The following is a 25,483-nucleotide window of genomic DNA, read 5'->3' as shown; positions in this document are numbered from 1 at the left end:
AAGCATAAAGCTCAAAAAAAATTTTTTTTGGTTTATTCTGAAGTCCGGAACTGTTGCAATTCACAAAGAAGAGGAAGTTGTTTTCATAGAGTGTAAAAAAGTGTTTAAGTCCAAGTTGCGACTCCTCCACGGGCAAAGTTTTTAATATGTGTGCGTAAAGATTCTCAGTCATTCAGGTTCTGGTATATCCCAAAAATGTTCAAGAAAGGGAACTGGATTTTTTTTTTTCAATTTGTGTCTTTTATTCTGTATTTCTCCAAGCAATGTCCTGTTTGCACATACACTATAAAAAAAGAGTATCGACGTCCCGCTGTGTGACATATTATCAAGTTAATATTAAATTTACGCTTTACTTTATATTTCCGTGTTACTTTTAGTTAGTTAGGTTCGGAATGAAAAATTATGTTTAACTTCCACAGTCGTGCGGGAGTATGAAAATTAAACCTTTATTCTGAAAAATGTAAAACGCGGCAGGAAGTCGTCTTTTTCTTGACAACGGAAAAAAGGACGATAGCAACTCAAGCTGTTCGTGATGAGGACAGGAGCGACTGAGCTTCTGTAAAACTGGCTTATAACCAACAGGCCAAATGTCGACGATAAACCTGATGGTGAGTCGACAGCACGGTACATTGACTGCTGCTGGAAAGACGACGGGAACAGTGGCGTGTCTGCCAGATTAACGGACTAGCTAAAGCCTTGATGCGCACAACGGCAACGGCCAGAGACAGAAAAGACTGATAATTAAAACAAAAAACAAAAAAACAAACAGGAGCACTAAGTTACTAGGAAGTCGGCACATCTGGAAGATTCAACGCAGCTATCAGTCGGGATGGAACTTGTCCATAAAATATTCGTACCGTGGGGCGTTGAGGTACAGTTTGAAATGGGACAGGCGAGAATGGGTCTGACTCTAATGGAGGGGCTACCTTTCTTTTTGACCCCATTCATTATACTGCCAGAAGTGCAAACTGTGTTTTTCCACACCAGGTAGGCACCACAATGCTCCACAGAGATGCTGGATGCCCGTACACGTCAGCAGCTCCCCAGACAACGGCGGCATTCATACGTCCCCATTAACCGCAGAGCTCAACTCCTCGGAAGGTAAACAGCCATGGCTCTGAAGTCCAGGAGACCGTGGACGACCGTGATATTCGGCGTGTTTATTGGCTTCACTGCGTCCTCTTGGCTCATTGTGCCCCACGTGCTGGAAAGCAAAAGGAAAAAGTCCCCCGTGTGTTTGTACTACAGTGACTCGGTCGCCAAAGCTCCTGACACCCTCGGCAACTCCGCGGCTCTCAGAGACCGGGGCGGCCCCCAGTTCAGTCCGGAGGAGGACAGGTTGTTGGGTGCGGGGAATGGCAGCGGACATGCCGGGAGACCCGTAAGCAGACCTCAGCATTTCCTCTATGTCGGAGTAATGACAGCTAAAAAATACCTGGGCACTCGCGCCGTGGCTGCGCACGAGACGTGGGCGGCTTCCATACCCGGGAAGGTGGAGTTCTTCTCGAGCGAGGGGTCTGGCAGCGTCCGCGTGTCCGTCCCAGTGCCGGTGATCTCCCTGGATGGCGTGGACGACTCGTACCCACCACAGAAGAAGTCGTTTATGATGCTCAAGTACATCCACGACCACTACCTGGACAAGTACGAGTGGTTCATGAGGGCGGATGATGATGTTTATATCCGAGGTGATTATACTGGCACTGCAGTGTGAGAGAATGAAATGCAGCATGAGACTTGTACCTGCAAAACGCACTAAATTGCATGTTTTTCTGCCATCTGGTCTGAACATCAAGCTGCACTATCTGTTGAATTGCAAAAACAAGACTCACATTTTAACAAATGTGAATCATCCCTAAATCTAATTTTAGCAGAATGCTTTCATGACTACCCTTTTCCCAGTCAGCCACAGGTGCTGTTTACTTCGAAGAATAAAAGGCTTCAGTACTTTTTTTTATTTAAAGTTGGAATCCGGGCATTAAGTGATTTTCAAATTTTCAGTAAAGCTTTTTATAGATAAATTCTGTTGTGTGTCATGCATCAATGTTGCACAGTCAAGAACCAGGAATTGGACACATGTATCATGTTGTGCTGTCCACTGCACCACAAGTTTTGAGAAGAACCAATGCAGAATATGCTATGTGTTTGGAGCAAGTTCTTTTTCATGGACAATGCAGCTAGTGGAGCTGTGGTTTGTATTGTTATCATTTGCAAGGATACATCTTTTAAGTTATTTGTTAAAAAGACATTTTCCTAAGATGACCATATAACTATATTATTTCTCTCCCGCCCCTTCTGTCCCAGGTGAGAAACTGGAGTTGTTCCTGCGGTCACTGAACAGCAGCAAGCCCTATTACCTTGGCCAAACGGGCCTTGGCACGCCAGAGGAGCTGGGAAGACTGGCCCTTGAGCCTGGGGAAAACTTTTGCATGGGAGGGCCTGGGATGATCTTCAGCAGAGAGGTTCTACGCAGGATGGTTCCTCACATCAGCACCTGCCTGAGGGAGATGTACACCACCCATGAGGATGTGGAAGTGGGCCGCTGTGTGCGACGCTTTGGAGGAACGCAGTGTGTGTGGTCTTATGAGGTACGTATGGACTCAGCCCTGTTCTTGTTCCTTCTGTTGTTGTGTAACATTAGTAACAGTATAAATTGTCTCAAGACACTTGACAGACTCATGTGACAGGAAAAATAAAAATAATTTGCTGTCTTTATTTTCACACTTGTTCTTCTTTGCTGATATCAGATGATGTGGTAACAAAGAATATAACTAATTTGTACATTTGGTTGTAATGTATTTGAATCAAACAGTGAGTCGGGAAACTGAAATTAAATGAATGTAGTATTGCAACTATTTCCACAGATGCAGCAGCTTTTCTATGAGAACTACGAGCACAACAAGAAAGGTTTCATTGAAGAACTCCACAGCAGCAAGATCCACAATGCCATTACACTCCACCCCAACAAAAATCCCGCCTATCAGTACCGGCTCCACAGCTTCATGCTCAGCCGTGAGATCTCGAGGCTACGGTACCACACCATCCTGCTCCACCGCGAAGGCCTGATCATGAGTTACCTCAGCGATTTAGAAGTACAGTGGGAGGACCAACAGCTGGGGTCTCCACCTTCCTTCATGCGCTATCAGCCCAGTGAGAGAAATGATGTAATTGAATGGGATTTCCTGACTGGTCGGCATATTTATTCTGCTGTTGAAAACAAGATGGCCCGGCAAAGCCTTGGCAACTTGCTTCGGACTGCGCTGGAAGACATTATACTGCAGGTCATGGAGATGATTAATGAGAATTCCAAAGCACGTGGCCGTGTTATTGACTTTAAAGAAATTCAGTATGGCTACTACAGGGTAGATCCAATTCATGGTGCAGAATACATCTTAGACTTATTGCTCCTGTATAAGAAACACAAAGGACGTAAAATAACAGTGCCTGTGAGGCGGCACGCTTATCTCCAGCAGTCCTTCAGCCGACCGTTCTTTACTGAAGCTGAAGAGTTGGACGTAGCTGAACTCGTGGCAGCCATCAACTCTGAATCCCAGTCACTGTCCTTCCTATCTAACTCTTTGAAGTTCTTGTCACCTTTCCAGTTCTATGAAACAACTAGGGAAATGTGGGAGCAAAGCCAGAGAAAGGTCAACATTCTTGTCCCACTCTCTGGTCGCTACGACACCTTTGTCCGCTTCATGGAGAACTTTGAGAAAGTATGTTTGATACCCAAACAAAATGTGAAGCTATCCATCATTCTGGTGGACAATGAAAGCAATCAGAGCAGAAGAAACCACCTTCAGTTAATCAAAGACTACAACAGGAAATATCCCAAAGCTGAGCTTTCTGTAATCCCCATGACGGGCAACTTTTCACGAGGCCTGGCTCTGGAGCTGGGCTCCTCACAGCTTGATAATAACACCCTACTCTTCTTCTGCGATGTTGATCTCACCTTTAGTGCAGATGCCTTGCAGCGCTGCAGAGACAATGCTGTTCAAGGGAAACAGGTCTATTTCCCTGTTGTGTTTAGTCAGTACAATCCTAAGATAGTGTACGGTGAAAAGACCCCAAGAGAAAACAAATTTGTGCTCACCAAGAAAAGTGGTTTCTGGCGAGATTATGGTTTTGGAATAACATGTGTTTTCAAGAGTGATTTACTAAAAGCCGGAGGTTTTGACACCTCTATCTTAGGCTGGGGACTGGAAGATGTGGACTTGTTCACAAAAGTTATTAATTCTGGTTTAAAAGTATTACGCAGTCAAGAACCAGGAATTGTCCACATTTATCATCCCGTCCACTGCAACACAAGTCTTGAGCAGAAGCAACACAAAATGTGCCTTGGTTCAAGAGCGAGTACGTTTGCATCGACAATGCAGCTAGCGGAGCTGTGGCTGGAGAAACACATAGAGGCCGGGTATAACAGGTCTTCATCCTGACACTCCAATCCTCCTGGACTCTTGAGTGCAAGTTTACCTCAGTTCAACTTGAACACAAACAGTGATGAAAAACTCCTGTAGCGTGACTGCGGATCAGACATCTTCATAGGCTGGAAGATATGACCCAGAAAGGACACAAGACTACGCTTTCCAACACAGGGGTGATGGCCTAGACCCCAGTTGACCTTGCAGCAGGTAGACCAATGCAGAAGGCCTCCAAAAGAGATCATAAAGAACAGTCTATGATTGATGCACCTGGTACTTGTGGAGGCAAGAAGTGTCTGTTACTTTATCCACTTCCAAACCAGCCGAGAAAATCGCACATGATGTTGAACATTTACACTTCCTACAGCTTTGCAGAAGTATCATTTCCTGCGCCAGTGATGCAAATATAAAGCTTTGGAATCAGCATACAATTTACAGTTTACTCTAACTCTTTACTAGTGTCATTTTTACACATGTGTAAATGAGTATGGCAACTTTGAGAGAATGCCAGTCTGTGCAACTTAAAAAGTTACCCAAAGAGCAAGTTCAGCTCAACCAAATTATTTAATTTCAAGTAAAATGTATTGAAAGGAAATGGGAATCAAAGGGAAAAAAAAGTGAATGTTGGGCTTTATACACTAAGTGACGCTTTAACGTGTTGGAGGTCTCAGTATGCAGTAGAACCATCACTTGCAACCATGTCAATCACTGAAGCGAATCTTCTGTAACTTTAATGGCTAAAGTCACTGAGGAATGTGGATGGCTGCGTTATACAATCTCTTTATTGTGTGTTTCTGTGTGAGTGAGGAAGTGAGCCGACCTTAATACCCTAAATTAATCTACCTTAATCCACGGTAAATTTTTAGAAATGCCCTTGTGCAGACCTGAAGCTGAGGCTGTGTTTTTACTGCCCATGTCACATCTACGCTAGTGATCTAGTGATATTAGCACTGGTTCAGCAGTTCCTCTTATTTTTCAAGACCAGCAGGTTTCTCTTATCTAGAGGGAGTGGCCATAATTTGCACACTGATTTGTTATTCAGAAAGTATCAAATGAGGTCCAAAAACACAGCTGCAATTACTTATGATCATAGGTGGAAACTAAATGAACAGAGATCTTGGAAAGATTGTCAGTTTAAGGTGGGAGAAGGTCATAGATGCAAAGACAGGACCGTGGTTTACAAACAAATCTAAATGGCTATATGAGCATTTTGAGTGGTTCACTGATGGTGCAGGACCTCATATATTATCAGTATATTTTGCCATCGCTGGTCGTGTCCGTTGCAGACAGATCTTACTCCTGATTGTCGTGATTTTAGTCTGACTGGACTAGTGTGTTGGACTGGTTTGAGTAAGGTCTGTTGTTATGTCTTCCCGTTTCCCATTACCTTCCAGTGGCAATTATCGGGCTAAGCCAGTAGTCATTACAATTTCTGATAGGATCCAGCTTCAGAAGCCCAACATTAAATTCACATTCCCCCACTATATTTTCTATCAATCAATAACAATGTCAGTAGAAGCATCTAAGAAAAAAAAACTATCCAATATGAATTTCAGTGGAGTAAAGGTCAGTGAGCTCACTTCAGTAAACATAATTTTCCCTCCAGTCACCCGGCAGTTTGGGATCCAAGTGTAAAACGTTCTTACAGCCATCAATTTGAGATTTGAAATTCATTTTGTCCTGCAACCAACCAGTAAGTTAACAATGAGGTACTTTGTGACTGCTTCTGTACTGTAATTAATCATTGATGTATTGGCTTTTTCTTACTGCCATTGTTATTATAACGTTTACACTTCTGCCTCAGGACCGCATCATACCACCTTGTGCATTGCAACCTTTTGCTTTAACTGATAGGGTACCCACTGCCTATTGTGCATAAGAATGATCTGGTAAATAATAGTTGCACTAGGGCTGCAGAAGATTGTTAGCTAGCCTGTTTCCAACAGTGCTGCTACTCATACTTCATTTGTTGTTACTACACACTAAATTGTTCACTATCACAGAAACATCTAGTAACATTCATCATTTTGAGAAATTGAGCGAATGTTCTTGGTCATGTGCTCAGCAGTTGTTTTCAGACTTGAATCGCTGTACACTCCTCCTCTTGTAGAAAAATCTATCATTGAAATGTTATTATATAGTCAGAACATTTGCCTGTACAGGAACCCTTTATGTTGCATTTTCTGTCTTACATTACCAAAGTGCACTGCAGCCACCAAGAAAAAAAAATGTGTCTCATAACAAGAACATGATTTCATAATTACTTTATTTTTATCTCACAACCGCATCCAACTATTGTAGTAATACTACAATCCTCATAATTATGAGATACTAAATCATTCCTTTGGTGACTACAATTTACTGTGGGTTGTTTGTATAGTTTCTGTCAAGATATAGAGTTAGTTTATGGTTCTGTTGCCCGAGTCTGCTAGCAATAACAGCAGCTATAGTATCATCTGATTATTTATAATAAATGCTTAAACACAAATATTTCATCAGTGCGTCTGCGTTTGTGAGCTCCCTGCTTTCACTGTATGCTATTATACATATTGTTATTCTGTATGGTAAATCTGCCTGCTTATGTACAAGTCAGTACTGAAATCATTTACCAAATGGAAACAACTGCATTGTAAGATTGCCAGCCAAGATTAGCTCATACTATATGTCAGGGACACAGCTATACTCATTGTACTGCCTGCAGAATAGTGTGTATTGCATATTGCACAGACATCCTATCATCAACTCACCATAAATTACTGTGCACATATCTTGACTCCTTGGTGCAGTCTTTAAATAAGCATCCTTTCAGTACAGGACACAGTTCCCACTAAATCTTATTAGGATCAGTCAAGCTTAATATCAGCATCTCCTAAAGAGTTCTCTACAGCTCAGAGCTGGTAAAACAGTAGTTATTTCCGCTCTGCCCACTCTGTTCAAGCATTCAAAAACAATGTGGCATAGGTTTTATGGGTAAAATCCTAAATTTTGATACTTGACTAATCTGAATTTTGATTACTTTTACACCAGCAAAAACTATATATATTTATTTCACCAGAATATCTAAATTCCACCATAGAGGATGTGTTGCGCTATGACCTTTGTGGTGTACAATACAATTGACTGAGTCTAACCTTCACAACATTTCTTTGATTTCCAGGAGTTATAAGTTATTTATCCCACTATTCAATCTGAAGCCTGCATGTGAGCTTCACGCTCACACAGGAAGCTATGCAATTACTGCCCCTTGAACAACTCCACGGAAACTGAAATACTTTGGTGTGTTCAGTGCGGAAGAAGTAACGGATGCACCAGCTGAAGCTGAAAAACAATACAGTGGCTAATTAATTAGTGCAAGAAAGCACAAAAATAATGTTTTGTTTATTGTTATTCTTCTTAAATAAAAACATTTATATGTCTGTAATCTGATTAAACTAAATTAATTATAACTTTCTTTCCCCAATTGACCATCTATTCTTTTATATATTTATGTAATTGACATGATTTACGTTTTTTGAAACGTTGGAATCAAGAAACTGGGGGTGCAGTATGTCTACAATGAGCGCCGTATTTACGACTGACACTCCGGCATACGATTTTCCTTGTGGAACGCAAATGCAGCATTGCTGGTGACGTTGCGGAAGAAAGATAAACATGGCGTCCGGGCAGCAATGGGTGTTGGTGGAAATGGTGCAAGCCTTTTACGAGGTATTTTTTTTTCTTCCACAGTTCTTTCGAGTAGAGTTATGTTTTGTCGTTAAGTAGTAGACCCCTCGTATGTTTTGCTGTACTGCGGAGTTTTGAAATGTGTCCGTAGTTGTCATTTTTAAACTTTTCAGGAATGAAGTCAGAGCCTTAGGTAAGGTGTTTGATAGACAGACTCTCTCAGCCAATCAACTGCGGTGTATTCGCTTCTCCCCGGGCTACTATTCATGTAAGGGCCAATCAGCTTGAAGAGACGAAGAAACAAGGAAGTTGGACGAGTCAGTCTTTGATAGCTAGCTACAAAACTAGAAAATGCCATCAAAACTCTTTAACTGCGAGAGTCACAATGTAGGAGCCCAGATTAATAATGAAGCTGAATTTGTAAGATGATTGTCTGACAACACTGCTGATTTGTGAGCGTGAACATGGTCGAGTTCGAGGCACAGAAACGTGGCTAACACTAAGCCTAGAACTGAAAAGAAATGCAGTCGCCCTTAACAATTCTCTATATTTCTACTTAAACATGACTCCCAACATCCGGGGGGTTTCACACCTATCCTGGCGGTAAACGGAGAAAACCCAGTCAAGCTAATGAAATAGAAATGCTATTTTTTCTTTTATTTTAATTCACAACTTTTACATCTCTCTTGACATGAATTGTTTGCTTTTCAGGTCCCACCACACCAGATGTCAGAAAGTTGACTTGACGAAAACATTGACAAAACATTATATTTTGTATTCAACTTGTTCTTGGTCGTTATCGTGTTGCATGATTTTTTTCTTTTAAGATTCAGCTCATCAACAAATGTCCTGACATTGTTTTAGAAGAATGAATAATTCAGAATTTAGTGGTCCATCAGTGAAAGCAAGACGTCCTAGATGCAGCGAAACAGGCGCAGACGAGAACATTAGCACCCCACGTTTCACAGAGAGTATCGGCTTCTGATGCAGGAGTACAGTATTTTTTTCTTTTTTGTTTCCAAACATGACAGGTCTACTTTAAGTTTGATTTGGTTTCATCTGTGCACAAAACGTTTTCCCAGGAGTCTTCTTGCTTGTCCACATGAAACGTTCTTTTTAGAGAGCAGCGCCTTTGTCAGTGTGACATGCACGCCATAGTTGTCCAGTGTTGACATTACATTAGCCAATGTGAGAAAGCCCTTTAGTCGTATTAGTAACCTTGGGTTCCTTTATGACATCTCAGTCATATTTTTGTTTGGAGTGCCTGCTGTTTGGTTGAGCGTTAAAAGTTGTAAAGAGACAAAAGTAGTAATGTTTTATTGTGTGTGTGCTGTCATTCAATTGGAGTGGTTACTTAATTTCTACTACATGATGCCAATAACTGTCACTGCATGAGTTGTAAACGTTCTGATGGTTTTATTTATATATGTATTAACCTTTACCCTCGTATCCTCAGGCTCCTGCTTATCACCTGATTCTGGAGGGGATCCTCATTCTGTGGATCATCAGGCTTCTTTTCTCTAAGACCTACAAACTTCATGAAACATATAGACTGACAGAGAAGGTAAATTCAGTTCTGGGTAATGGAAAAAAAAAATAACAGCAGTAGTGTATTTGTGTGACCCACCAGCTGTCACATGGTTCCACATTGCAGGAAAAGGAGGACCTGATTGAAGAGTGGCAACCAGAGCCTCTCGTTCCCCCCATCTCCAAAGAGCATCCCTCCCTCAAATATGATGTTGTGACAGGGTAAAATGCACAAGACACCCTTCTGCTTTATTGAACTGCTTTTAAATATTGTCTGAAATGTGCTTACCGCGGTGTTCTCCATCTTTAGTGTGCGACCAATATCACTTAATATATGAAGTTAAACACGAGGTAGAAATAGAAGTCTAAATAAATAACTTATGGTATTGTTGTCCTATATATCTAAGTTCTGTGTGTAATGGGGCTGTACAGGTCAACCACAGTTTGGTGCAAATTTTCACCATATCTTTTCATCAGAGATGAAAAATTAAAAGTTAATGTGACCCATATGTTAGAATTCTCCATGAACAAAGTATTCATGAAACAGCAAAAACAACATATAACAACAACTACGTTCTAATACAACAGTCCTGCACTGAGTCCTCCTTTATGATGCCCCTTTATGTTGAAACTGTGTTAGAAAGGTGGTAATTCAGCTGGATGATCATTGTGGAGGATGTACATTGAGGTGCTATTAAATTGGTTAAATTACACATTCAAGCGTCTGCAACCTAGCCTACTGACTGAAATGTGCAGACAAAATAATACAGTACAGTTCAACAGTACTGCAAACCACAGCCTTCAGAATAAAAACATTTGTGTAAATAATAAGCTGGAAAGTAAGTGTATGTATTTAATACGTCTGAAGAGGAACCAGGCTGTTACGATCCTCATGTAATGTTGTCTACAACAGTGTGTGAAGCCAAGCATTTAAACAGTTTTCCATTACAGACCGCCTAGTCACAAAATCATAATCAACGGAAAAGAGTGCATTAACTTTGCATCCTTTAACTTCCTGGGTCTCCTCGACAATGAGCGCGTTAAGGTGAGAATTCGATATTTGAACTTTACTCTTCATTGATTCCTTGTTTGACTGCAGCTTTGAATAACTTGTTTGTTTCCCTCCTCATCACAGCAAAAGGCTTTATCATCACTGAAGAAATATGGTGTGGGCACGTGTGGTCCGAGAGGCTTCTACGGGACCTTTGGTGAGCAAAACCGTCTTCCTGTCTACTTTTATTAATGTCCCTTATGATGTCCAGATACACAAGAAAACAGAAGTGAACCCTTTGACATGGTTCTTTCCCACAGATGTCCATTTGGAGCTAGAGAGTCGTCTGGCCAAGTTTATGAAAACAGAAGAGGCCATCATCTATTCATATGGCTTTGCAACTATTGCTAGTGCCATCCCTGCCTACTCCAAGAGGGGGGACATCATCTTTGTGTAAGTGCTGACATGCAAAGAGAAACCAAGATTCGGTCTTAGAAATAACCCTTTACAGTGAGTGCCAGTCTGATTTAGTAAAAATATCTACCCTCTGCAGCCTCTGAATGTGACTTGATAGATTTGTGTTCCATGTGTTTGTGTTTTTGTTGTGTGTTCAGGGATGAGGCAGCTTGCTTCTCCATCCAGAAAGGTCTTCAGGCATCCCGCAGCTTCATCAAATACTTCAAACACAACGACATGGAGGATCTGGAACGGCTGCTGAAGGAGCAGGAGCTGGAGGACCAGAAGGTTAGTAGAGGACTAAAAAACAATACTGGCAGTGACTAACATCATTTTTTTTCATAGTTTTTTTAACATTTCTCATATGTGTATCTTCCAGAATCCTCGTAAAGCTCGTGTGACCCGGAAGTTCATCGTGGTGGAGGGGCTGTATATCAACACTGCAGACATCTGTCCTCTTCCTGAACTGGTACATGGAAACACTGCCAAATACATTTCACAGTAAAATATTTTTCATTCATAAACTCAGATGAAGGCTTCACAATTTAGTGATAATCAAAGTGCACATGTATCATAATCATAATCATAATCAGAAAAAACTTTATTTATCCCCGAAGGGCAATTAGGAGGGCGAAGAGCGGTTCATAACATAATAGCAAGAGAATAAGATAACAAAAGAATAAAAATTGCAAAAGTGGGCAAAAGAAAACAAAAAAAACAAACAGCATATTATGTACAATGGCAGGCCTGCTGACAGTAACAGAAGAGAGATGGATTGTGGAAAATAATATCAAGACCAATATGTTAAAAAATAACAAAAAAAAAACTGTAAAACAGCAGATATGTAGGGACACAAACAAGAGAAAGAATCTGTGCAGTTTTCTCATGTCTCATTCTTAAATCGTTGAGATGACAACATGTCGACAACATTCAGGTTGAAGGAAGCACTAGTTGCTCCAACTCCTCAGTCGTTTCTGAGATTACAGATGATATTGTTACATAAGAGTGTGTTAGTCTGCCAGGTTTGTAGAGACTATGTAACAACCGTTTTATAGGAAGGAACTGAAGTTGTTTAGGTAACATCATCAGCATATTTAATATAGCTGGTCCAGTGTCACCCTCCCACATTACTTAATGATGTGTTTCCAAAATTTCAAGTAGTTATTGTAGTTACTGTTAATCACAAACACATCGGCATATGTCAACAACTACCACAGTCTGTGTAGGCAGAGATTTTGACTGTCAGCCTTTAAAGACAAAAGACATACTGGAGATCCCAGAGTGTCTCATTCATTTCTGTAACCTGCAGGTGAAGCTCAAGTACAAGTATAAAGTGCGGATCTTTTTGGAGGAGAGCATGTCGTTTGGTGTGCTGGGAGAGCACGGCCGAGGCGTCACAGAGCACTTCGACGTCAACGTGAGTCAAATAAAAACACTGATACTTTTGTGATAGTCACTACAGGTAGCTACACATGTAGCTTTGGAAAACCCATCGGGGCCTTTCCCTGTTCATTATTTGCAAATATGAATCAAGCAACATGAGGCTGTCTGTGCTCCATGCAGATAGATGACATCGATCTGATCAGTGCCAACATGGAGAATGCTGTGGCCTCTATCGGAGGCTTCTGCTGCGGACGCTCCTTCGTCATCGACCACCAGGTAAATACAAAAACCATTTTCCCACTGCGGAAGATTTCTACTTGCTGCTGTCACCATTAATGATGGCTCCATGTGAGAGCCATTAAGCTTTGTCACTCGTGCTTCACTGTGTCCACTGCAAGAACATATGTTGCAGCATTATTAAATGTCTGATCACATGGTGTTTTTTTTTTGTTTTGTTTTAATAATGCAAAGAACTTTTTCCTATGGACATCTCTAGTTATTTCACTTTTGTGTGAGTTGCTCATACTTTCCATGTATGGCATCTAGCTTTGTTTCCCATGGAACAATAGTAAAGTTGTTTTATTGAGGGCGACGTCTATGCCTTTTTAGAAGTATCCAAAACAGATTTAATGAGGTGTGAACCGTTTCCAGCAGACAAGCAGTCCCAACCGTAAACTGTAACTGATTCGTCTCTTGTGTGCTTCGTAGCGCCTCTCAGGCCAAGGCTACTGTTTCTCCGCCTCACTGCCTCCAATGCTGGCTGCTGCTGCCATTGAGGCTCTCAACATCATGGAGGAAGATCCAGGTACTGGATCTGTTTTCAATTGCTCCCCCCCCCCCCCCCCCCCCCGTGCTCTGTTCCAGCTCAGAGGGCTTTTATTGGCCTCAGCTGTGAGATGTGTTTTTTCTTTTTTTGTTTTTTTTTTTTGAGACAAGTTGTTCTTCTGTTCTGTGAGGACTTCCCGTCTCTTATTCCAGATGATTAGAAGATTAGATTTTTTTTTTTTTTATTGAGAAGCTATTTTGTTGTCAGATCCATTTCCATTCATGCTTCTTTCTATCTTCTGTTCTGCAGATATTTTCACTGTCCTGAGAGAAAAGTGCAAGCATGTTTACAACGCTTTACAGGGGTAAGTTCACTGATACTATGACATTCTTCTGTGAATAGGTGGACACTGTGACTTTAATAAAGAATTACAAAAGCTTTAATAAAATGTAATGTCAGTTTATGAGTGGGATACTCACTAAGGATTTGTAGCCATCTTGGACATAAACAGAGCAATAACTTGATTTTCTAAAAGACAGCACTGAGAACTGACACATCACTGAATCGTATACATGGGGTTTTTACGTGAGTACCCTCATAAAGACTGCTTCAGTTGGGGGCAGTGCAACCTTTTAAAGGACATGTGGCTTTTTGCTGCTTCAGTTCGGAAGTCTCTTGCTCATATTGTACACTACTGTCCTCTTGAGCCATGTCTTTACGTCCACTATTAAAAGGACAGAATGTTACTGACAGATGACAGCTTAATTAAGCCTTTTCATCTTTGTCTTGTGTTATGTTCAAAAGCTTAATTCCAAGCTTTCAAGATTTTCCCTCTCAGAATTTGGTGTGTCCATTTTTTAAGGGGGGATTAGACGTTAGCTCTCCTAATACCCACTTCTTTTAAGAAGAACTCCCAACAGTGATTGGATTTGTAAGCGTCCTCACGGTAGACTCCTGCATCAGAGCACACTTATAGACAGGTTAACTCATGTTTCATACTTCGGTAAAAGCTGGATCACATTGTGCTTGAGCTCAGAGGACATGTACAGGTGGGACAGTCCAGGTACAGCTGGAGGGTTGGTCCGTACCAAGATAACTCTCATGCATTAATGAGAGGATGAAACCAGAGTGATCCACACCGTGAGAGAGGGTGTCATTGTAACTCTTCTCTGCTCTACCGCAGCATCAGTATTTGCTCAAACAGGCTGCAGCGTCCCGCTGAAGCTCGTTGCTGACATAAGATACAGAAGATACAGAATATAAAGTGAAACTGAAAAGTGTTTGGTCCACCTTACTTCCAACAGAGGAAGTTACGCTGTAAATAAATTATAGTAGTTTACTAAAAACCTTTCAGTCTGATTTTCTGCAGTGTATTACATTTTTTTCTTTTCTTTTTTTGATCATTCTTGTGTGACAGAACTCCAGGTCTGAAGTTAGTAGGAGTACCATTTGCCCCGGCTCTTCACTTACAGCTGGAGAAAAGTTCAGGCTCCAGAGAATCCGACATACAGCTGCTCCGTTCTATTGTAGATTATGTAAGTCCTCCCTGATCCAGCTGATCACATCAAACACAGCCTCAGTGTGATACCCAAGACATTGATTTTACGTTTTATGTTTTAGATTAATGCACCAAGATTCATATTTTGAAGTTTGACAGAAGTCATGTGTTACAGTATCAACACGAGGCTCTTGATGATTTTTAGAAGGCTCTTTATTTTTATACCCATATGGTATTGGTTTTATAATTGTTACCATTTCAGATTCAGCTTATTTTTGCACCATACTTTAGAATCCATTATCGTGCATCAATGACGCACTTTGCTGTTTCATTTTCTCATCTCGTCTTCCCCAATTGTTCTGTATCAGTGTTTGGAAAGACATGTGGCTCTGACTCTGGCTCGATACTTGGAAAAAGAGGAGCGCTTCCTCCCCCCACCCAGGTAAGAGACTTTAGCTGACTGTGCAGGCAATCTTGTAGGTTTTTCTTATGTGTCTGAATGAAAGTCTTTGGGAGTTTTTGACAATAGTAGAAATTACCACAATATAAGTTCTTCAGACTTATACTAATAATCTTAAAATGACACAGGTTTAAAAAAAGAAAGAAAAAAATCTAATTTGGGGAAGGAGAAATAAAAACAAGATAAGAAGGTTTAAATGTTTAAAACATTTAAGATGGAAACTTATTCTTTAAGGGTGTACAAGTGGCTGTTGGTATAAAGAGCTCACACTTAACTGATGTCTTTGCATCCAAAAGAAAAGTGGATGGTTAGATTGAAAAAATAGAAAATAAGTGGTATATTACTCATCTTGTTAAGACCTTAAGAATTAGCATGTCCGGGCCACATTTTTAAATGGAATTATTTCTGTATTATATGACATTAGCCTTGACACTGCCTTGTTGTGTCTGACTGCTCCACCTGTTTCCTTAGTATCAGAGTGGTGGTCACCATCGAACAGACGGAGGATGACATCCAGAAGGCTGTGTCTTGCGTCAAAGAAGCAGTTTCAGCCCTTCTCAAGTGACATTGTAGTGTTAATCATTGCTGAACATAAGCAGACGTCACTGGGGCTTTATCAGGAGCCCCACTCCGTTGTTTAGGTAGGACATCACTGTGAGGGCAACACTCCCACCGAACGCTCTCATCCACAGACTGTGAGCTCTACACACTGAATGTGTCATGAGGACCTCGTCTAATAAATACACGACTCCTGGCCTTTTTAATCGTCTTTTATTCATTTGCCTTTTTTCATTTTGATCATGTCTTATAAAACACTTTGCTGTTTGTGTGTGTGGGCCTACAGCAGGACTGACCGTGCTTGTCTTTCTCCTATGATTAAGAATGGCACCCATGAAATACTAAACTAAAAATGTGATGATGAGAACTAGACTTGATATCCACAGACCAAATGACATGTTGCTTTTTATGTACTGACCAAAGAGGAGACTCTGTGCCCATTGTGTTATTTAATATGTCTGCAGTCTACTAGTACAGAAAATGTATGGTTGTGTTTTTATATGCCACTGATTGTTTTACTGCAAATACATTGATTTTTACTTCTGCATTATTTGATCTGTTTTTCAGTTGATGTTACTTTTCTTATGCGAGAGGTCACTGCATCTCTGGCCACTTTTATCAAAAGTAAATGTATCTGATTCAAAATATATGACTGTCTGTGTGTTTTAGGGTAAAACCCTGCTGTGTTAATCTCAGAGATTCCCTTCTGTTGAGATCTAAAATGTCGCCTGTGTGACATCTCAGTCTGTTAAATGTTGGTTAATTGTCTCTGGATGGATCACACACATGGAGGTGTCTCCAAAGAATCCCAAAACTATTATATATTGTTATCAGTGAGTCTTATTATCAGTCACCTTTTTGTTGCCTCCTTTGGTGAGATACTCAACAGACGCTCAATAATATTACAATCTTTTAGCTCTACCTTTTATATTTTGACAATCACACCAACCTAAACAGTTCTATGAGCACATTGAATAAATAGTATTGCGAGGCTGAAACTGTTTGAGAAAGATCAGTGAAAACAAATAACTTTTTAAAATGCCTATGAACAATTAGTCTATTAAGTAAGTATACATTTATTTTGTTCTATAATACTATTAAAGTGAAATACCTATTATTTTACCTAATTTGAAATACTATACATTTACTACAGTGTAAAATATGGAGATTGGGGATTTGGCACAATTCAACACTCTCCCATTGCCTTATCTGACATGGCTAAGTGCCTCCATACCTCAGAAGTCAACTAACTCTACTCCCTCAATCCTAACAAATATATGTTAGTATAATCTGTGGGGTTCAGCCTGAAGTATAAATCCAGATTTGCAATATATACTAATCTATCAAATGTTAAAGTGTTTATTATACAACATAGATGCACCAGTTAGTCTTCTAATATTTGATTATTCTGGCATATTTAGAAGGAAGTTTGATGCTTTGGAAACCTTTAAATACAACAAATTGACTGATTCACTGAAGAAACATTCAAATCACAGAATGGTGAATTTGATTATTGACTCATCAGAGTGCTGCATATTTCATTTGTCTAGGTCTTTGTCAGGTGACGTCACTCTCGCAGAGCCTCGGTGCCTTTTGGGTCATAAGCACCATTTTTGTGGGTAAACTAACAGTGTGAAGCCCAGTATATACAGTCAATGGATGAAGCGCGGTTGCATGAAAGGATGCAATTATCATTAGAACGGTTTCTAACTTTATTCCTCACACAGAAAAAAAACTTAACACTCAAAACATGCAGAATAGTAAATTAACATGTTAAGTAAATTGTTTGGTTTTGTATAGTACAACTGCAAATGTTAGAGTTTTTAACACATTTGTTCCAATTTAACTGCTTTAACAAACTGCGTATAGGACATTTTACATAACTGATGTTATTGACTACAGTTCTTCAACATGCTGACAAGCCAGCAGTGGATATCAATCAAATGAAAGTTTAGGAGAACAACAAACCATGACAATAGTGCAGACTGAAAATTATTACTATTATTTCCTGCAGATACTACCTAACTACTAGAAATTTATAAGAACTTATTCCATATACCAGATAGTTAGTGTCAGGGAAGTTGGATGCAGCAGTTCTGTGTCGGAGCTCCAGCTGTTTGCCCTCAGGTCGAACGGATCGATATTATTTATAGTGACCAACTTAACCAAGTGCCTCTCACTGGCATCTTTGCTGAATTTGTCTCGTCATCCGCTCATTTTTCTTCAGTTTTTCTATTTTCCACCTTCAGTTAAACCCTCCCTTTCCTGTCCTTACGTTTTGTTTACACTCAGGTAACCATCCAAAATGGCGACGGGGGGCGTGTCACTCACGTGACTGGCAAAGCCCGTATCCTCCTCTGCTCCTTGTCAGACTCACACTATATCTGGTTGGTTAACCAACAGCTGTTAGTCAGAGTAAACCCATGGGATCCGATTACTGGTATGGATATAAATGACTCCCTAGTGTCCTCGCTGCACATCCTGGTGAGGTGGATCAATGATGTTTTCCTTGTGTAGGAGGTGGCTGATGGTTTGTCCACTTCAGAATCAGTATCCGTATCCATTTTTCACATCCATCTGTCTGAGGGGGTTCAGGAACAGCAGTGTTGGAGACAATGTACCATGGCATATGTCACACTTGATGGTCACTTGTGTGGTGGCCTTGGAGATCTCTTCCAGAGTTTTCACGTAGCAGAATTGCATCCGTGATTAAGTTTGTAGCTGCTCAAGACAGTTAAGAGAAGGATGAAATAATTATCATGGACTTTTAACTTTGCACATTGTATGCTAGCATTGTGATGTTAGACTTGATGGCCAAGTGTCACTTTTTAGGAAAATCTCCATAACTTGGCCAGGGCTGACATGGTCCACATGTCCATATTAAAGTAACAAATCCCTTTATGTAAATGATTTGCAAACAAATTATAGTTTCTTTGTGTGTGTGCGCGTGTGTGTGTGTGCGTGTGTGTGTGTGTGTGTGTGTGTGTGTGTGTGTGTGTGTGCAAAACTAGTCATTCCCCCCTAAAACATATTCGTGCCACCTTTGACACCAACATTTGCACCCAAACAATAACTGAGATCAGACTCTGACATTCCTGTGGTGGAAGTTGCCCATTCTTTCTGCTGAGTTGCTTTAACGCAGCCACCGAACTGTCAGAGAACACAAGCTCCTTCTTGCCTTCTTGTTGTCAGATACTGTCACAACGTGTCGGTGTGGTTTAGGTAAGTAGAATCCTGGCTGTCACATTAATGCAGTGAACTAGTGAAATAAATACACAGAAGCACTCTGGTACAAGTAGGTATTGTTGACTTTATTAACATGCATTATTTGGCTGAGGAAAAGGAAAAATCTGCATATCTTTGAGGCAGTTACCATTTTTTACCCACTGACTCCAGGTAGAGACAAAGAGTGACCAGGCTCTTTGATCACAGACATACCGGCAGGAGGAGGTAAGCCTCATAAAGGACAGTGAGCAGGAGATTTATAGGTAACAGATGCATCTCAACCACACGTACTTCATCTGACTCTGACTTACAGATGAATCCGCTCAACCTCTGGAGACATTCCACTGTAATGTTGGAGAACAATATGTAAAGAAAAGTTCTTTATCTTTTACCACTTTTATCAAATTTAAATGTATCTGATTCAAAATGTGTGATTGGGTGTGGCTGTTTTTGCATGTTTAATCTTGGCCCTAGGTTATTAGATCTGTTTTCCAGTCAATATCACTTCTATTTTGTAAGATTCCACTGCATCTCTGACCACTCTCTGACAGAAAGATGGGGGTGTCTCCGAAGAAACCAGTTTAGAATACTGCTACACCTTTTTTCTTACCTTTTTGCACTAGTCGTTTATTGAAATTAAATACTTGGAGATATTGTAAGGTTGTAACTTTTGAAAGTAACACCAACAGAAAACCTTAAAAGAAAAATGGGAGAAAATAGAGGAAATGTCACATGCTCCTGCTAGTATGTTTATTTTTATTTCTATAGAGCTGTTAATGTTTAGCTTCTTGGTTCTGGAAAGTCTGTCTGAACATGGTTGATAAGAGGTTTCCTTGGTTGCAGTTAGGACTCCTTCAGTCTCTAGATGGGGCACTCTGCAAAGAGGTCCCTGCACTCCTTGCGCCCCCCAGTTTTCCAGTTTCTTTCCAGCGCGGGGACAGAGCCAGTCTTGGATCGCTGGCTCTCGCTGTGATCGCTGTGGCGGACCGTCCTCGGGATGAACGCGTCTTTGTCTTCCTCACTCCTGAACCCGCATCTGCGCCGCCGCACCTCCATGCCTGACTCCTCCGCCACCTGGACCGTGCGCTTTCCCTCCGCGCCCGGCTGCTGCTGACTTGGAAAAACGAGAGGAAGAAGGAGAAAAAAAGAAGAAGAAGAAGACCCGACTGAGCAACAGCTCCAGGATAATATAATAATAAAAAGAAAAACTGGATAAAATAGTTTTCAGTCTGATTTTAACATTCTCCTGCTCGCGTTTGAGAGAGAAGTCGGACGCTATGGCCACCTTCTCGACGAGTCTTCTCTGGATGCTCCTCTTGGCTCCAAACCTGAGATGTGACGGTGAGTTTCTTTAATACTGCAAATAGAACAAAATCCGAGGTTAGCTGAGAAGTGATGCCCTGCACGAGATAAATCCCAGTTCGCGAGTCTTAGATTGCACATATTATTTAAGATAGTTTCACTCCTTAAAGCGTGGAAAACTTGGGACCCTGTGGCATTCTCTTCCTTTTCTGCGATTAGATAGTCTTACACAATGGACTGAACTTTTTCCTTTGGCTTTTTCTTTCTGCATTTTAAGATAAAAAAGTTCAATATAAATCAGTGGTGACTGTTTGAAGCAGGAGATTTCACATCGTCAATGTAGAAAAAAAAATCTCAGCGAGAGCCCCTTAGAACTGCGTCAAAATCTCACTTAATAGCCTGAGACGCGCACTTTAATGTTGGAGGCGCTCCTCTTAAATTCATTTATTCGCTTTCCTCTAACACTTCTGAGCTTTGATTTAAGAGCAGGTGATTGTTACGTTTTCAAGTTAACTCGTTTGGATTTGTTTCATGGACATTTAGTCGTGCTGAATGATGGTCTTAAGGGGAGGGGGCCGTGTGTGTGTGGAGGGAGGGGGGACTCCCTATAAGTTTCTGTGACCACTTAAACACTCTTTGTCCTCTTTCAGCTTGTTGACATGTGTTCCTCGCGGCTCTAGTCTTCATAAAAAAGGTGCTTGTGTCAGACTCAAAGGGCCACTGTGTCGTTGTCATGTTAATTGAACGCATAGCTCCAGGTGATCTCGCGTCTTTGTCAGTCATGTTAATTCATTTACTCCCCCTGCGGGGGGCGAGGGCTGTGCAGATTTCCTGTTTTCAGCTTTGGCTCTGAGGACTTACCATTTGGTATGAAGTGAAAGGGGCATGGGGGTGGGGCGCAGGGGCCTAAATGATTAGCACCTTCACCCCCCTCGTTCTGCTTCTTGGGTTTGCACGCAGCATTTCTTTGACCCCACTGAGAACTGAAGAAGCAGTGCAGGGACACGAAGGAAAAAAGGTCAAGATGGACATCCTGGTATGCTGCACTAGGCACCACTTGACCCAATTATTCATACATCAACAAGTAGTGTGTATCCTCTTTGACATTCCAGTGTATTTGCATGTGTTCACTCAGTCTGCTAATGTCCATATCCCAACATGTGTCTGACATGAAGTATCTTGTCTTATCTTGTACTTTTATATGTGCATATACACTGATCAGGTAAAACATTATGGCCACCTTCATAATGTTGTGTAGGTCTCCTTTTTGCCTCCAAATCAGTTGTGACTCATCAGAGAATGGACATGGGCCTTCTGAGGGTGTCCTGTGGTGTCTGGAAACAGAATGTTGTTAGTGGGGGTCTTTGGATCCTATGGGTTGAGGGGAGGGGCCTCTGTGGATCATTCCACAGATACTTGATCAGTTTAGGATCTAGTGAATTCAGAGGCCAGGTCAACACCTTGTGCTGTTCTTCATGTTTTGAGTTGCCATCAAGGAGTGTCGTTGCTATGGGGTGGGAGTGTCTGACCTGGTCTAGGTGGGTGCTACGTGGCTAACATCCACATGAATGCCAGGTCCAAAAGTTTCCCAGCAGAACATTGAATTGTCACAAGATGGTCGATGTTATTCATTTCTCTGGTCGTAATGTTGTGGCTGAACGGTGTATGCACATGTAGATGTGTTTCACATATAAAACGAATGAAAGCTACTCGTACTGGCATCCTAGTATGACCATAGGAACATTATCAACATGCAAAATTCTGTTCTACATGAGATTAAATACGAGGTTCTGCAGTTCACACAGAACATACTCAAGAAGCACATGTACTTAGACTTTTGACTTTTAAGACTTTGCACACGTCAAATACTATTTTGTTTGTTTCACACATGTTAAATGTACACATGCTGCTGTTTTTTTTTAGAACATACATGACAAATCCTTGCAAACTCATATATGAAGCCCTATCATGTTTAAAGCAGTCAGTTTTGTGAACGTTGTCCAGTGCTTCGTAGTTAAACGAAAAGGACCCCTTTTTGGTTTGGAATTATGATAAAGTTTTAAGCTTTTAAGACAGTTAGAACTACAGAAATCATTGCACAGTACCTAAAATGCATGTTTCACTGAAGCCATCCATCATGCCTGCTTCTGTTTCAAGTCTCTGCAAGTTTTTCATAGTGTGGTGAAGTGAATGGAAGCCAACTGCTGACTGGAAGCTTGAAAATCAACTCAAATATTGAGGGGCTCTGATGCACCGAGATGATGTTGTCATCAGCAGCAAAATGCACATATGACCTGCAGCTGCATGGGTGGACACAGCTAGAATTCTGAATTCACATATAAAGGATGTATTGCAAAAATAAACTGCTGAACATTTTCACCCTACTGCAGGCCTAATGATTAAATTATATAAGACTTCATCAGTTGTTATGTCCTAGCAACACATGCTGGGGAAGTATCTGTTGCCATTTGTTGGCATAGCTTTGGCATAGAGATGCCACAGGCACTAAGCGAATTCACCGAGTTCCTGTGATGGTTCTGAGCAACAGTCAGTGGGCAGCATTTAAATTACACATGAAAACTATGTGAGAATGATTTATATTAAAATGTGAAATGATGTGAGGACGCTGCACAGAGGGACTCACAGAAATAGCTGAGATCCAAAAGGCAACAGCTGTGACTGACATGGAAGTTTTTTACTAATGAGTACCCACAGCCCTATGACTCACCATGTTGGGTTTAGAGTAGAAAGACAGCACTGCTGCTGCAGGAAACAAGGCCAGAGGGCCTTCTGTTGCTGTGAGGATGTTTAGGAAGAGCTTAATCATTTCTGTGATCACTTTTGAACAAAACCCCGTAGGCGATCCTAAAAAACAACCTAGCTACCCATCACAGAATTGTTCTTTGGTCATAAACAGACATATGAGAACTACACCTCAATTACATGTCTGGAACTTGAAAGATTTTCTTGCCTTAAAATGAATTTTAAAAGTTAAACAAGCATTTCTTGTCATCTTTTGGTACTCAACCCCAGTTAAAAATCTACAGACTTTATACAATACAGGACCATAAATGCCTCTGAAGGCAGAATGTGAAAGTGGGCACTGATCCCCGTTTGAACAAACACAGTTTGTTTATAGCGGCAGGCTTTTCACGCCGCCTTTCAGAGCAGCTATAAACACTTTTCCTTTCGGTCATGTTCAGACACATTTGTTTCAGACACACACCAGCCTTACGTCTGCCCCCGTCCTCAATGACAGAAGGAAGTTTCCATTAGCGAAAGTTGACAGTGCAGAGGAGTTGGAACAATGAAATAACATTTGGTGCGTTGAGGATAGATGGAAGAGTCTCATAAAGACAGGTATGAATAGAGGGATCAGTTCCAGGGGGTTTTGCTTGGTTGAAAGTTGGGATCCCTCCTTTCTTTATTTTAACTCCTGTATTTTCTTTTGTCTCCTATGATTTAGTAAAGCGTTTAGTTTTGTGTAGCTCTTAGCGGTGGTCCAATTGGTTATTTCATTCCCCTAAGTAAGCAGGGAGTCAGACCAAAAGCAGCTGTGCATTAGGATATGTGTGTTGTTTTAGGTCCAGATGAAGCAAGGAAATAAGGTTCAGGAAGTGCAGCTGTAACATAATAACAGATAAATGCTCATCAATCATTCCCCGTCTGATTGTTTTACTGTGAAGACAAGTTAAAGTAGAGCGTTGACGGTACAAAGACATCCGTCAGTCATGCGTGCTTACAGGTATTTGATTGGCACCTTGCTACAGGAAACTTCAAAGAAGTTTCCTAGATGTGCCTGTTTTTGTCTCACAAGAAACAAAAGCTTTAAAAACCAAACAAGCCACATTCATTTAGTTTGACAGAGATAGCGGAGCTCAATGGCAAACACACAAATGCTCTGTCTCATCCGAGGTAATCACTCCTTTACATTTGCAGTGAAGCATGTTTATTAACTAGCATGTTTACGGCCTGTCTGTTTACGTGTCTGTACATGTCTGCCGCGTCGTTGGACCTATTTTTTAGTGACGTAGCTAACTTCAGAGATCTGAGCGAGGACTTTAACGGGTGGTGTTATTATAACAAGTTGTGGTAAAATATTTCAGTTTTCCTTTAATAATGAGCTCCATCCCCGTCGATCTTTTAAGCGTCTTTCTCTTCCTGACATAAAACAGCGGGTGAGGATGATTAATGTGGATACTCATTCATAGTTAGGGGAAACAAGCTCTTAATGGTGTTGTAATCAGGTGCTCCACCAATCAAATTAGACGCAGTTTCATAAATACATGTGCCACTCTGGGGCAGAAGCCGTCTAGGGTCTGAAGTATGAACTAATGACTTTGTTATTTTGCTACAGGCTAAACACTAATGTTACTGATAAACACAAGGAGACATGATTAACTGTTGTATGACACAGTCAGTGCAAGGATTTCCCAAAGTTTTATTGCCCTCACTATTCACTCTATGATCCCCTGGTTTACCCCTCGTCTGTGTGTCCCCTTCCCCCCGTCTAGCTGTGAAGTGAGGCAACGCATAGCATGGCTGGACAAACCAGAAGAGTTAGCCAGAGGTCACTTCCTTCATCTGCAATTTGTGGGAGTCAAGGGGAAATATGTATTGTATCCCCTTTTACAGCAAGGAACTAATTCTAAGCTAGATGCCAAAACTTCAGTTGTCCTAACAGTGGCCTTCTTCCAAGGACAACAGGGGAACAACACGTAATGAGAAAACATAAAAAATGGAGGCACTGTTATGACGTTTTATAAACTTGGGCTGCATGCAGGGCTTTTGCAGGTATAGCCTTTCTTTATGGGATATGTCTAATGGGATACGGTGGCAGTCATTCAGACTCTGTGAAGGAAAGTTGGCCTGGAACCCTTTTGTTGGGAACTGATTATGCTCTGGCTCTATGCATATCTGCTGGGCCATTAAAATTGCTTGGACAGCCTTGATGTGGTGATGGACAGTAATGGCAACATAGTCATCCACATCATCTGAGCACTGTGGAGTTGAATTTATTCTCAAGAAAATTGCTCTGACAATCTAGTGATGTGCTATTTTTTTTAATCTGTATCAGTTGTGGTAATGAAATCACATCAGTGTGCTACCTGACTCATATTCTAACAAGAATTCAAACGGCCTATGCCAGGCTAGCTTGTTTACTTGTGTGACATTTTGTGATGCTTCTTTTTGGGCATCCGTACTGGCTCAAGATTGATATAGAACTCCTCCCTTG

General features: G+C 41.1%; 3 protein-coding genes across 3 annotated transcripts in view; all 3 read left to right on the top strand.

The window, feature by feature from the left end:
* The first annotated feature begins 253 nt into the window (after nt 1–253).
* Nucleotides 254–6,906, top strand: chsy3 (chondroitin sulfate synthase 3). Its single transcript, XM_047569660.1, has 4 exons — nt 254–871; nt 988–1,685; nt 2,302–2,585; nt 2,862–6,906. The coding sequence occupies exons 2-4, from the start codon at nt 1,112–1,114 to the stop codon at nt 4,431–4,433; spliced, it is 2,430 nt and encodes an 809-aa protein (XP_047425616.1). The 5' UTR covers nt 254–871; nt 988–1,111; the 3' UTR covers nt 4,434–6,906.
* A 1,113-nt stretch (nt 6,907–8,019) lies between these two features.
* sptlc1 (serine palmitoyltransferase, long chain base subunit 1) lies at nt 8,020–16,365 on the top strand. Its single transcript, XM_047569661.1, has 15 exons — nt 8,020–8,123; nt 9,538–9,645; nt 9,736–9,830; nt 10,560–10,653; nt 10,744–10,816; nt 10,920–11,052; nt 11,214–11,343; nt 11,435–11,524; nt 12,365–12,472; nt 12,619–12,714; nt 13,147–13,243; nt 13,514–13,568; nt 14,622–14,739; nt 15,071–15,144; nt 15,634–16,365. Exons 1-15 carry the CDS (start codon nt 8,070–8,072, stop codon nt 15,725–15,727), a joined length of 1,419 nt encoding a protein of 472 aa, XP_047425617.1. The 5' UTR covers nt 8,020–8,069; the 3' UTR covers nt 15,728–16,365.
* A 2,751-nt stretch (nt 16,366–19,116) lies between these two features.
* ror2 (receptor tyrosine kinase-like orphan receptor 2) overlaps nt 19,117–25,483 on the top strand; it is a 45,150-nt gene continuing 38,783 nt past the window's right edge. Inside the window, exon 1 of the mRNA XM_047570500.1 lies at nt 19,117–20,286. Coding sequence (XP_047426456.1) covers nt 20,223–20,286 — 64 coding nt within the window. The 5' untranslated portion in view covers nt 19,117–20,222. The remainder of the gene's footprint in view (nt 20,287–25,483) is intronic.

The sequence above is a fragment of the Mugil cephalus genome, chromosome 19, assembly GCF_022458985.1.
Source record: "Mugil cephalus isolate CIBA_MC_2020 chromosome 19, CIBA_Mcephalus_1.1, whole genome shotgun sequence".
In the NCBI taxonomy this organism is placed as follows: Eukaryota; Metazoa; Chordata; class Actinopteri; order Mugiliformes; family Mugilidae; genus Mugil; species Mugil cephalus.
Note: the sequence above shows the minus strand (reverse complement) of the source record. Positions and strands in the feature narration are given on the sequence as shown.